Source organism: Boleophthalmus pectinirostris, unplaced genomic scaffold (genome assembly GCF_026225935.1).
Source record: "Boleophthalmus pectinirostris isolate CB_2022bp ecotype Guang Dong unplaced genomic scaffold, ASM2622593v1 HiC_scaffold_7, whole genome shotgun sequence".
NCBI lineage: Eukaryota > Metazoa > Chordata > Actinopteri > Gobiiformes > Gobiidae > Boleophthalmus > Boleophthalmus pectinirostris.
The window spans coordinates 17,741,114-17,755,616 of record NW_026571473.1 but is presented as its reverse complement, the minus strand read 5'-3'; the positions used below and the strand labels follow the sequence as shown (position 1 = coordinate 17,755,616).

Here is a 14,503-nt window from a genome sequence, read left to right as displayed (position 1 = left end):
AGTCTGACACACAGTCTGCTGTGCACAGCCTGACTGCAACCCGCTGAGCCTCCAACAGTGAAACATGTAATTTCAACATCTCAACAATAATTTGAGCTGTGGTAAATGTGTCTTGACTGAAAAAATTGTGATACAGTGTTTTGGTCAGACTATCAATATTCTCTTCATTTCAATTAAGCTAAATAATTTTATATTCAGCTACTCCCCTCTCACAGTATGTTACATGCTCACAAGTGACCATAAATATCAGACACATTTATCTAAATATGAATAATTTTGACAGTTTGTGATCTAATCCAAAAATGAACTTGAGCTTTAACCCAGAGGTCTACAGGACCAGAGCACAGACGCCTGGCTGGGGGCAGGGTTATCTGTTGTCAAGACGACAGCTCAGAGGGACAGCGCCCTCCTGCCATGCCTGAACTCATCAATCGATCTGAAGACAGATGAAAACTATAAGTGGATGAGACTGTTTAGTCTGTGTTATAAGATCAAGATTAGTTCAATATTATAAAGACATCACTCAAAATGTCTTTCTTATATTTCTGAAAGCACCAGAACTTGTCTTTATTCAATTTCTGTTTAATGGTAAATTGGTAATTTGTCTGGTCCCTTTAAAAAGAAACATGATGAAGATAAATACATAAAACATGCATTGAATAAACTGCCTCTGGATGATGTAACATTATAACTCATTTTGGGGTAGGGTATATACAGTGTATGAATATGAATTTAAAAGAAATATTAAAGCAAAGTAAACTGGTTCCACACTGAGTAGCAAAGTTGGAAAGTGGCTCTTTCAACACATCAGTTAGGTTGAAGAATGAACTTGCTTTATCTTGAAAACAAACAATAGCATGTCAATATATGCTACAACTGATATCATATAAAAGAGAACATGTGCAATAATTATGTAAGTGAAGAAATAACAATAGACCAAATTAAGATATAGTTAGAACTTCTGTTTTCACTCTTCAAAACCTTTCACCACTGTTATTTTTTTTTACATTTGTAGAGCCTTCACGGTGTTTAAGCTGCTCTAGGCTTCAGTGTAGTGGCAATTAGAGGCGATCTCTGTCTACCTCCCCTTGCAACTGAAAGGAAAATCAACTATGCACATACAACTATATGATGATAATGACATTTTATATTTATCCAAAAGCAAACCAGTCTATCATCATGAGTGGTATGTTATGGTCGAAGCCTAACTAAAAAGTATTCATATCATATAACATAACAGTGGCTGGCCAAAGTGTATGTTTTCGTAATACTAATCTATTGCTACATCAATGCTACATCAGTAAGACTTACAAACACTCAGTAGAGATATGAAATATGTATTAAATTGTGTGATTTGAATCTGGGAATACAACACTATTATAAAGTCACAGACACAGTTAGTGAAATGTTAGTGTGAGTCTGTTATTTCTATTGAGGCACTCACAGAATGCACCTTTTTGCATGTACTCTGTCTAAGCTTTCGTTTGTGGTCCACACTTCTCCCCATGTTTTTCACTCCACTAAATCAATAGCCACTCTACACTTTTTCTAGATCAATTCCACTCACACCACCTGCTGTTGGAGCTGCTTTGGCATCCAGATAACACATTTAGCACAAATTTCCCTCAAGTAATCATGCTGAGAATGAAAGGTTTGGGGACTTCTTTTTGTGTCCACAGACTCGATTTTTCCCTGCCCTTTCGGATGCATTGCCTTTCTGAGTGTCGTGTACATAATGGTGACACACGCAGTTGGTGGGTGTCGCCTGCTGCCAACTGTTGCCAGTCTAATGAAGGGCTTGCCAGTAAAATGGTGCCAATTAGTGTGTACGAATACGCTTCAGGCATGTTCCTTATTTCCTCAGTGGTGCTTCTCTCTTTAGTCCATATATATCTATATTCTGGCTGGCACCCATTTCCACAGCCAATGATTATATTATATTGTTGACTGGAGCAAATTGTTGTATCAGACAAAGAGGTGAAGACACACTGACACTATTTCACTCACACTATTCTTTAGCGACGTGTGGACAGGGATGAGCAAAAACTGTGCCTGTGTCTTGTGTCTGGCTGTGGCTTTTGTGTGTGCACAAAGAGAGCACATTCCAAAACCATCAGAGCTACCAGAACCAATTAAACATCAAAATGAGAAACTGAGAATTATGAAAAAGCCCTCTTGCTTATTTACTTCCTTTCTTAGGTGTAGGCTCCAGAACATTTTTGGGTTGCCAAAATGACATATCTATGACAAGCAGATGACCAAACCAAGTATTTATTTTTTTGGCAGTAAAATGCCTGTAATCGAACAAAAGAACATTCCAGGTAAAGCATCATTTTCATAAGATAAACACTAGCAAATTTTGCACAAGATAAGTTTTGTAAAAAAAAAAAAAAAAAAAGAAAATAAGCTAAATATTTACTATGAACATTTATTGCAAACCAGCTTTATTTCTTGGCAAGACTACACAGCTTTTCGCTGTTCTACTTTTTACTGACCATCCCCAAAGTGAAAACTAAAGATAGGAATGGAGGTTTTCTGTTCCACATTTTCATGCAACACCACTAACTGGAAAATTTTGTAATCCCCAGGCCTCTGTGTAAAGTGAGGACTGTTGTCATGGCAAGAGATATTTTGAAATAAATAAATAATATTATTTATTGTATTTTACACTGTATTTTTCATGTTGTTTTTTGTTTTTTTCGATGTGCCAGTGAGTTTACCTGCTGCTAGCACTCTGTGTGACCCCGGTGATCTCTTAATTACTAAGTGAAAGACAGAGCTGGTTACTCATCTAATATGATCAGGCCATCTCATCATCCTCACTCAGACTATAACAGGGTTACAGTCCTCACATCCCGCCTTTAGGTGAGCTCTGAGAGAGACCAAATGAGGCTCCATGAACAAGGAAGGTTTTCATTAAATTCTACTTTACGTGGACTGTACAAAACATGAAATGATATATCTGCAGTTTAATTCACCTTGGCTATCCAAAAAATCTAAGTCTATTTTTTCAGCTACCAAAGCATATGACTGTGACACGGGAGGAGATGTCTTGACTGTTCAAAACCCTATGTCTTTGATACATCAGAACAAAAATGAAATGATCTCCATGTAGATAAGCAGGTGACACCAACAGGCCATGTTACAGGCCAGATCTGTGGAGAAGACAAGTCCACTCTCAGTAAGAATAGTGTAGTAAGAATAGTATTTTTGAGTAATAAAAACACAATTACTTGAATGACTGTAAGATATTGTATTTTAGGTTTGTGGACTTAACATAACTTAAACTTTTTTATTAAAATCCAAATCCAATTATAATGGTTGTTAGGAAAATTGCAATTGGATGAAATGGTTTAGTCCTACACAAGACACATTTGCCCTAAAGGCAGAATGATCAACAGTGTGTCTCACTAACTGTATTTACTTCATAATAGAGGTTTAACAGGATCCTTTCTTTCCTCACTACTGTCACCGTTGGGTTGTTCTGGTCTCAGTCATTGTCAATACATCGTCCTTTTCCCATTGCTCCTCTTCCCCTTCTCTCCACTTTCCCGCTGGGTGAGGGAGCTCGCTCATCAATAATAAAAGAGCTAGGATCTCGTCGAATTTTCTAAGAAGCCATCCTTTGTAGTGCTATGTTGTGAATCGATTATTATTTCAGCTGTGTCAATGTGTGCGAGAAATGAATTTGAAATGTATAAAACTGAATCATGTTGTGTAAAGTCTTTGATACTGTAAATATTTCTCCTCTTGCTCAATGCTCTAACCTTCTGCTGAAAAAGCACTTTAATGTCATGTCCTCTTTCCACTAACATATGGAGAACAGCATAGTGCAAGTACTACACTATAGTGGTTTAATATAGCCACACTTTTTAAAGTAAAAATGCATTCTCAAAATAAACTCTTAATATATTTAGTTTATCATAAAAAACACATAATTAATATGTAGAATAGATAGATATAGCAATCTTTTATTTTAAATTATAACTTTTCTGGTGGAGCATTGGCCAGTTGCTTTTTTTATTGGAGATGTTATTGCTTTGTCGAGAGGCAAACCACTTGTTATTGAATAAATGTAAGGTAGATCTATTTAATGTTGTATTGTGGAACATTGTAAGCAGAGCAATGACATATCACTAGAAAGAAGAAGATGACGAACCCCCAACCAAAACGTTACACAGTGAATCTGTGTATATCTGCTAGTTAAACCTCCAATAATTATAAATCAAAAGGACAATTCTGCTTGATTTGGAAAATGGTTGAAGCTGTTGTCTTGACTTTACTAAAACATAAAAACACCTCTTATACTCTCTTATTATTCATTTAGAGAACTTTTATAATTACAAAAGAAACATCAGTAGTTCCACCACTCCCATACAAATGTACTTCCAAGCATGAGTTTAGTCAACTTACCCACTGAAGACCACGATGAAATCCATGACGTTCCATCCGTTCCTGAGGTATGAGCCTTTATGGAAAACAAAGCCCAAAGCAATGATCTTTATTCCAGCCTCGAAGCAAAACATCCCAATGAAGTATGGCTCTGTTTTCTCCTAATAAAAAAAAATTTTAAAAAGAAAAGAAAATTAAAAATGGTGATTAAATATTGTAATAAAGACTGTAAATGCCAGTTCTTAATAAAGCCTATCTCACCAGTCTTTTGGACATGGGGGTCTTGTCCTCTCCAGGCAGGTGTTGTTCCAAAGCCAAGACGATGCAGTTTGCGATGATGGTGGCAAGAATCATGTACTCAAATGGAGTGGGAACTTGAGTTAAGGAAGCTAAAACATTTGATGTCAATAGAAAGTAACTGCATTTTATTGACCTCTATATAAAGTTAAGTTGTGAGCTTTAGGTCATGTTAAAATGTTTTTACCTCATCAAAAACATACCTCAAGCTGTGTTTGAGAAATCCTTTATTATTAGTCTGTCTACATCTCAATTTAACAACCTTTTACCTTTTGTTCTGTAGAGACTGACAATTCCAGGGTTGAAATAGTTCAAAGGATTCTAGTGAAGGTGTATGGAGTTAAAAAACACAGTGGAGGACTTCCTGTATTGCCACATGACATCATGAGGTGGCACAGTGTTTTTTGTTTGAGAGAAGAACTCAGTCTAAATATGCAGGATTTGTGTGTTAAACATGTGTGAATTAAACAAATCACAACTCCAGGTATAGTTTTGATGAGGAAACCATATTATACCATAAAAAGACAATAGAGTAATACGGGCCCTTTAAAAACTAAAACCATTTGGAACAGCAGACTGACATTATAACAGTATATTGAATGAGAACCAGTACCCAGGTTAATATATTTTTCTAGGACCAGACCTGGGTTGTACCTGATTTCTGATGAGCCACAGCAGACACGTACAAAGCAAAATTTATGCAGAGGCACAACACAAAAGGTCTGAGAGGGGATGAAACAAAATTCAATAAACATGGTCACACCTAATACAAGCTGCACCACGCTGTATTATTTGTTTCTTGAAAGTGAGTTATACAAAGATTTTTTTTCCAGTTCCTTTCTTTGTGCATGAAAGCAGAAGCAGCATTTACCACAAAAAGAATATTAAAGAGGCAAAGTGAGAAAAAAAAAATACTGAAAGAGATAGGAAGTTTTGAAACAGTAAAAGTAAATTAGGGGCAAATGGGTGAAATAAGTCAGTGGACAGATCTGGTGTGGGTGCAAACAGCAGGGTTACTCAGGGACACGGAAGCTAAAAAAAGAGGAACAAATCTAACTCCCACAAGAATCTTCAACTTAACATTGAGACATGTTGGCAACAGTACATTAATAAAATGGTCTGCAGACATACACAACCCACAGATCTACAACATATTGAAAACTGTATTTATCTCATTCCATCAACATAAATGTTTTGTAGTGGTCTCATTTATGGGCTTCTAGTGTTTGTTTTAATTAAACTTGCACTATATAACTTTTCTGGAGGAGGGTCGGTAGTGTTCGCCACCTCTGTGAAGACTCCATAGTTTTACAGGTCAGATCTGTGTGGAGGTGATCCCTACAGAGTAAGAATGCATGCTTCAATGCAATCTATTTCTGTAAAATAAAACACCTGTAATACAGTAAGAAACATTTCATGCTACACTGAGAGGCTTTCCAGGCATGTCCCGAAAAGTTACATAGTCCAACTTTAATCTGACATCACTAAAGTAACTAAGCACAAAGGTTACTCTGATCTTTTTAGCTTGATAGTTGTGTAGTAGTTTTATTCAATAGCTTATGATACTTAACTGTAAATAATGACTCACTAATGACTTTACAAGCATCAATTATGTTTTTGTTAAATCTTTTTTAATTAGTTGATGAAGCAATATAACTAGATTTTTATACTGAATTTTAACAAATTTCATGACCCAAGTGTTCTACGTAATGACATATTATACTGCTGCCCTAGCCAATCTCCACATGCTCTATTACCCTTAGGCGCACAGCAAATAACTGGACAAGATGAAGACAGAGTGCTCTGAAAACAGAGGAGCCTAAAATGAAGATAGAGAGGGAGACAAGAGAAGTATCCACGGCAACCAGATTCTCTCCCAAAGTTGGTTGTTGGAGATGGTTACCAGCGGCTCAAGTATCGCCGCGGTGACATACGTATAGGGTCTAAGTCAGTAAGGTATATGAGGCTAATTTTAACCAGAGATTAGTGATGTGGCAGCTCTGCAGAGGTGGTGTTGTGAAAGCCTCCAGGCACAGACTGCCTGACAACTTCATGGACATCCTGCGCTGAGACCGGCAAATATATCTCTGCTCAAACTTTGCAAGAGTTTTAACCTGGACCTAAAAGTGGAACAAGCTAGAAAGTCCCGCAGGTAAGGGTTAAAAATAATCATGAAGTTCACCTACTGCCTTAAAGGTGTACTATGTAACTTTTTGGTTGGGGGTCCGTCACCTGCTTGTTTCTATGGATATGTCTGTATTGCTCTGCCTGGAATGTTCCACAGTATGACATTAAACATCTCTACTTTACATTTATTAATTTTATATTATGACTCAAAAATACCTAGCAAGAGTTGGGTTGCCTCTTTACAGATCTGACCTGTAATTTCACCTGGTTTGGTCTTCATGGAGATAGAAACGTCTAATACCATACTGTGAAACATTCCAGACAAAGCAATCATCTGCATGGAGAAAAGTATTTGACAGAACCTCAACCAGAAAAGTTACACTATGTACCTTAAAATATTCATGAGTCTCAGAATAAAATGTTACAATAGCAATTAACAAGGCAAAGTAAAATATGATATCTTTTGAATGGTCAATCATCCTCAAATGGCTCTATAACATGAAGCTGAAACAAAATTAAACGAATAACTTCTCTAAGCTGTAACCTTCTAATCTTTGCAACACAGAAAACAGACATTGGCATAAAGCATAAAGTTCACAACCGGGGGTCCGGGGGTACATGAGCACTTGCCAGGGGGTACATCATACCTAAAGATTCTAATGGCACAAAATAATTATACATTTGGCATAAGGATTATTAAAACAAGAAATTATAATAGTTAAAATTGTCAATAAACAAATATGGGGGTAGTCAGTGTGAGATGATGCTCAGGAAGTACAGCACTCAAGACAAAAAAGGATGGGAACCACGAGCAGTTCTAAGTTGGAATCAACAAGTGATTTCGTAGCATCTTTTGCAGCATGTGTTAAACAGTCAGCCGGCACATGACGTGTGGAGCTGAGTTTTGAGAAGTGTCTCGTGAGCAGTCGTGTGACTCACACTGATGCTGGCACTCTGCCTGTGTGCCTCAAACAAGGGTAAAAATAGATAGTGTGATGCCCTGTGAATCTGTGATTATGCTCCAAACAGACTGGAGCATTTGGGGGTGAAAAGGAACCATCATTATGTCAGTCTTCGTGTGTAAAAATCAAGTGTTTCTATATATAAAATAACAGTGACACTATTGTCTGTACTGACGTATGTAGACCATGCTTAGGAACTGTACCTGTGCCTGTGTTTGAGTATTAAAATAGTATTACAATCTGAACTGAAACTGAACCTGGGTTGCCAGTGCCTAAACCTGCATATAGGGAACACATACAAGTTTTTCTCATTCTCAGTATATGGACAGGCCATGCTTCATATGAAAGCTCAAAACCTCCAGAATTCCATAACTGAACTGCAGAGGCTGCACTAGTACTGATTAATGATTGGCTGCTGGGGTGAGGTAGTGAGGATTCAGATTCAGTTGCAGTGTTTAATCTCATATCTGGAGACACAGATAGGTCATGTTTATGAAATTTAAAATAAAAATCTTACATACACTTTCTTTAAAACAACTATAATTAAGTTAAACTATCTTTTTGGACACAGAGGGATCAGTGTCAGTATATTAATGCTACATTTGTGTCAAGATGTACAGAGATTGCAGAGTGCTGTTTACAGCGTACTAAAAGGCAAATATGCAATAAAAGTGAGTGTGGGTCATAGAAGCCTAAACTTTATGGAACATATATTCTGCTTTATAGATTAGACAGCTAGACATTTAGAATAAAAAAAAGCCTTTGGCCAGGACATGACATTATAAGGCATTATAAGGCCATTGTAATATTAGTAGACTTAAAGATGCATTGTGTAATTTTTCTGGTGGAGGGTCCATCAAATGCTTTTCTCCATAGAAATGTTATTGGTTTGTCTGGAAGGTTTCACATTATGGTATAGAACCTTTCTACCTTCATGCAGACCAAACCAGACCAAGTTACAGGTCAGATCTTTGGAGAGGCAACACCGCTCACAGTCAGAATATCTGTTTTTCTAGTGACTTTGAGTTATAAAACCACCTGTAATTGAACAAATGTAAGGTAAAGATGTTTAATGCCATACTGCAGAATATTCCAGGCACAGCAATAACATATTCATAGAAACAAGCAGGTGATGGACCCCCAGCCAAAAAGTTACACAGTCCATCTATCCATTCACTTTAATCCATCCACTGCACTTTAACTGTTATGCCCTTATTATTTTTAAACCTTTATACACAGTGACTATCAACCAGCATCCAACTGCTTGCTAAACAACCTCTAAAAATAGTTTTGATGAAAAAAGGTTTTAATCCAAGTATCAATTATTTAGTGGTGTACCTTCTCAATAGGAAACTTCCTGCTGTGGGAGTTCCCAGTAGGGATCAGAGAGGAGGAGCAGCTGCCAGTCCTCACCAGGCACCACTTCAGTTTGACCTGAGCTCAGAGTTCATTAACCAATCTCCTCCCTGCCAGGACGCTTTCAACCTCCTCTGACCACCACTGGATAGGCTACTGCAGCAAGATCTATGTCATTATCAGTATCAGTAATATCTAAATCTGTTTTTACTACTATCACCAATGCACTATTACAACACAAGTTAGTTCAATTGAGTTCAAACGAAAAGGGCCTCTTAAGTAATTTCTACTAATTTTATCTACCGCTTTAGCACTTAGAGAGAAGAGTCTGTTACAGTGAGGTAACAGCAGCAAACGGTGCTCCACATGAACTGACCTTTAAGAAACTGGATGTGATTTGAAGAGTGCGATTTTCTTCACACAAACTGATGAGGCAATGTGAATTAAAATGAAATGTGTTATCAATGCATAATTAAAATGGTCAATTAATTAACAATTTCAAATGTTTCTGTAGGATTATTTGCAGAATATTTACCCAAAGCCAGGCCTTGCCCAGCCCCCTCATCTGTAATACCTGATGAGAGGACATTATAATAAGATGACCTGAAGAATAATGACTTATAGCAATAACATGAGACACTACAGTCAGACATGATCAAACACAGCCCTTGTAAACATCTGTTAATCTGATGCATCAAACTCATTACATGTAACAAGACACTCCCTACACTGGGCTACATTAATCTGCAGGTCATTCCTTTTCATGACTTTCTCTTTAGCCACCAGTATTAATTATTAATAATGTCACATTTATGAATTGGGAAAGCATATTTATATATGAGGTTTTAGAGCATAGTGATAAATGGACTCATCAACAATGTGCAGGGTTTAACAATGGCAACAGCACAGAAAGAATCTGGCAGCTGTGACACTGACAGGAAGTAATCAAACTGAGAACAATAGTAAAGGGGCCCCACCTGCTGAGGTGCACAGCAGTGGGCACACACACGCACGCACGCACGCATGCACACACGCACACACACACACACACACACACACACACACACACACACACACACACACACACACACACACACACACAGCAACAGTGTACTGTGTAAACTCTTAACGGTAATTAAAGTGTTTAAAACCAGACCTTGTGATAAATATAATAATAATAATAAAATAAATCATAACTCATTCCTATAGGTCTAGTTGTTATAGTTGTTTATGCAATTAACCGCAGCAGCTTTCTTTTCTCACGCATTAGGCACTTGTTGCGCTGCACTGCGGGCACTGTCCATGGTGCTGATTTTAAGAACCCGCTATTATCAGACATTAAACTTCTTTACCCACCATCTCCGAAACATGACCCTGGGCCAGATTATTATATAAGATATGTGATTATGTTCAACACACCTGACTTCTTTACACCAAAGGATATGGCCACTCAATGATTTTCTTTGCGTACTTCCTGACCATGTTGTCCTCACCAAAGATGAAGAGAGACCGGTTGACGGTGAAACAGTTCTCCCGGACCGGAATAGGGTTGTAAAGGGCCATGGTGCGAGCTCGCTGCGCTTTGGTCTGTTTGAAGGCTGGGGAGATGCCACCAGTAGACACTGCCGCTCCATCGCGGTTCCGGTTGCGCTCAGATCCTCCATCTCCTGAGCTCAATAAGCCCGGGATGTCGTCTCCAAACCGGGCCATTCTGCGACACAAAGCACACGGAGAAAAACACACCAGTGTAAGAGAAGTCAGAGCAGACTGTAGGCTCCAAAAGCAGGGCGCGGTGCTGCCCTCGATGTGATACGCGCAGGACAGCCACTCCACTTTTAGTCCATGTTGTTCGTTAGGCTATAAACAAAGATGATTTTCCAAATTAGGCAACTTAAAGCGTGTCCAAAATGATAATAGCGATAATAGCGTAGTCTTTTATGAAGGTATCAAACTATGCCGTCAACATTCTGGTGCGCCTTGCGTAAAACCCCCATCCAAAAGTTGTACAATTAAAGCATATATCAACATCGCTGTTGAAATAAAATGAAACACAAAATAAGAAAAAAATGCAACTTTGTGCCACTCCAAAGCAACTAGTGTAGCGCGAAGCAGCAACAGGTTACGGGTTTATCCATCCTCAGTCCCTGGAGCGAACAGAGTCTCGTCCATCGCTACACGAAACTACAGTCCGCTGTCAGATTCAAAGCACATCCCCAGCAAAATAAACTTTGTCGATCCCCGTTAGATTTTCCAGAAAAACGCACTGTGAGCCGCTACCGACGCTGCGTAATTGAAAAGGAGAATAATAACGCGTCTGCAGCTGATTGAGAAGTACAGTGTGTTCAGCGGGAGTGGAGATGAAACTGCATCAACACACCTCCTCTAACATTTAGCCAATCCCCCGATCAACAGTGCAATCAAAAGACGACAACAACACAACACAAGAGTGAAATATGAAACAGGCTGTGACATATTTACTTTTAGTTCTGCTTTCTGATGATTTTATTTAATTTTATTTTTTTTAAATAAAACGTTAACATTTTGCAGTGCACCTAACTAAGGTTAATTGCTTCAGAACCATACCTGGCTTTTTAAATTGTATTTCTTTGTTTATTGAATTTGATCTTCATCACCTGTGGACACCTGTGAAAGCCCCTATCAGGAGACATTAGGGAGGACAGCGATGAGCGCCCAGGCTTAATTACAGAGTTCAGAGCCTGCCATTGTAAGGCATGATAGTGAGGGGGCGTCATGCTGCTGTGTGCTGCCTGAAAGTGAGTGCATATTCCCACATGGACAAGATATTCAACAACACACACAGTGGAAGCAGCTCATCTGAACACAATGACACAGGCAGATAACTCATACTGGTATTGTAAGTATGGGGCATGAAAGTAATGAAATGCAGTATTGTGAAAAAGATTAGCCTATCAGTGTTTTTAGTTTAATAAATAACTGCACTGAACAGTTCCCTTTTGAAAATTAGGTATTGAGGGTGTGTTCACATTTGCATCAAACTAAACTGGGACTGAAATGGTAAAAAAGATAGGACAGGACTAAACTAGGATTAGAATAAGACCAAACCAAGTACTTTGATAGGAGACCACTGTGCAAGCAAGTAATTTGTAGTGGTCAGAGGGGCCAGTCCTGCAGGTTAGCAGCCTTGCTTCTGTCAGTTTGCCCCAGAAGAACTGTTGCTCCAGTGGGTGCTTACCACCACTGAGCATGAACTGAAAAAAGGCACAAAATTGCAAAGCACCTCTGAAAAAAGACTAATGCATCATTATTATGAAAGAGAGTTGAGTTTTAAAGAAGCAATGACGAAGGCTGTGATCACCCAAGTGCATCTTCCTCATTAACACTCCTGTGCATCAAGTGTTTTAAAATAGACTCACAGGAGACAGAATAACATCATCTGATTATCTCAAGGGAGCTTTGAGTTGGAATGAATATCACATTGGTTGGCATTTCGGCTTTATTTATGCAGGAAATGTTTGTGCATGTCTCTTGCTGGGTCTGTGGTGTGGTAGGAGGAGGATGGAGCTGTGGGTTGAGAGGAGAGGGGTTATCTGTGGTAATTAAGGGTTAGCAGCAGTGATTGGGGAGGAATGACCAGGGAAGAAATCAGTGGAGAAAAAACAAAGAAAGTGGCTGAAGTTTCTGTTTGGGTATATATTGTCTTGAATTTCAAGAAAAAACTCCAGTATGCTCTAAATTCATATTGTCTGCAAACAGTACAATATTTACTGTTCCTAATGCATAAATAAAACTACAGTATTGAGGCAAGATAAACACAGTTTTTCATTTTTTTCTAACCTTATTCATAATGTTCAGTTTAGTAAATGTCTTAATTTTGCACTGCCAGCAGTTTTGTATGTTAAAAAGTCCTAGCTGTAGCTTGGTTCCTTCTGCTTAAAAATGACTGCTGATTTTTTGAGAGAACAGTTAGTTTTTTTTGTTTATTTTGTTTTGTTTTGTTCTTTTCAATCTTCTTCCCTTGCTATGTTAACAGGGCATGATGTTTTGGACACTCTTGCATTTGAATTAAGAACATTATTCTGAGTGCAACCGTATCCACATATGTGGAGGTTAAGTGGAGTTATCATCAACTGTACAAAATGTTTCTAGTATCTGTACGCTGGCCATGCAATGTTTACACACTTAAACAAAATTGTGGTGGGCTTTTGAATGTTAACAATTAAAAACTTTTGTCTTCAATTAAAAAATGATTCACCTTTAACTATTAGCAAGAATGACTAAGTATACATGCACCTAGTTTGGTTGTTTGAGTATGCCTGAATGCATGTTTTCCTCTGTGATTCTTTCAGAGAGCAGAATACAGTAGATATACAAAAACACAAAATTAATGGTGCTCATGGGCTTGGGATGAACTTAAGAAACTGATGAAAAGGAGCACAATACTGCTAAAGTGCAACGTGCTGTAGTAGTAAAATATAGGATTTGTGTTGTGAGTAAAGCATGTCATCACATTTTCATCACTGCCGAAGGATGTTGACAGCTGTGGACGGGGCTTCACTGGACAGGTATAAAAGAGCATGCCCTTATGTGGCATTAAACAAGGCTTTTTTTGGCGATAATTATGAATATATGTATCTTCGTCTCTTTTTAACAGTTAAATTCATGCATTTTTAGAGACGCTGACATTTTTCATTACATTTGCAGGGTTGGAATGCTGGAATAGCCTACATGGACAGAATCCATAATGACAAAGAATCATTCAACCAAACTAATACTTTTTATGTATTTTATGAGGCATTACTAACTGGAGTTAAGGACATGTTTTTAAAATGAGAGGAAATCATCTTTACCACCACCTATCTACAGTTATTAAATCTCATCAGTTAGAAGCAAACTTCACAGAGCTCAGTGAATCTTCAACACAACTGTTTGTTGCCTGTTACGACTACCTTGGTCTCCATAGCAACAGGACATCTGTGTAGACATCATGATTTAAAGTGGGCCTAAATTATAAAATTATAAAATTATAGGCTTATTGATGAAGTATTTTCTCTCTTGCCAGTGAAACAAACTCATAATGTCATTGGCTGGCTATGTAGGCTTATTCTTTAGTAGGCCTATGTCAGTATTATTAGCCCCTATAGTCACCCTTATTGTTAATATATCTTATTGGGGGATTTCCATAAAAACAATCTGTTCGATGTATGCAATCTACATATGCTTAACACTGGATGCCCCTTGCTGACAAATCCCAGTCAGTTTATTTTGTCTAGGAAACTCACACAGATCAGCTTGTAACCACAGCATTGATAATTACAGCATATACTTCTGTCTCTATTTTCCACTCCACAAGGTAATGATAATGTCAATAATGCAAAAGACATTTCAAT

At 38.0% G+C, this 14,503-nt stretch overlaps 1 protein-coding gene across 1 annotated transcript in view; it reads right to left on the bottom strand.

Moving 5' to 3' along the window:
* The window catches only part of LOC110160055 (voltage-dependent R-type calcium channel subunit alpha-1E), a 57,881-nt gene that overhangs the window by 31,077 nt on the left and 12,301 nt on the right, over positions 1-14,503 (bottom strand). Inside the window, exons 2-4 of the mRNA XM_055164463.1 lie at positions 10,579-10,845; positions 4,654-4,759; positions 4,414-4,553 (exon numbers count right to left, since the gene is read on the bottom strand). Coding sequence (XP_055020438.1) covers positions 4,414-4,553; positions 4,654-4,759; positions 10,579-10,845 — 513 coding nt within the window. The remainder of the gene's footprint in view (positions 1-4,413; positions 4,554-4,653; positions 4,760-10,578; positions 10,846-14,503) is intronic.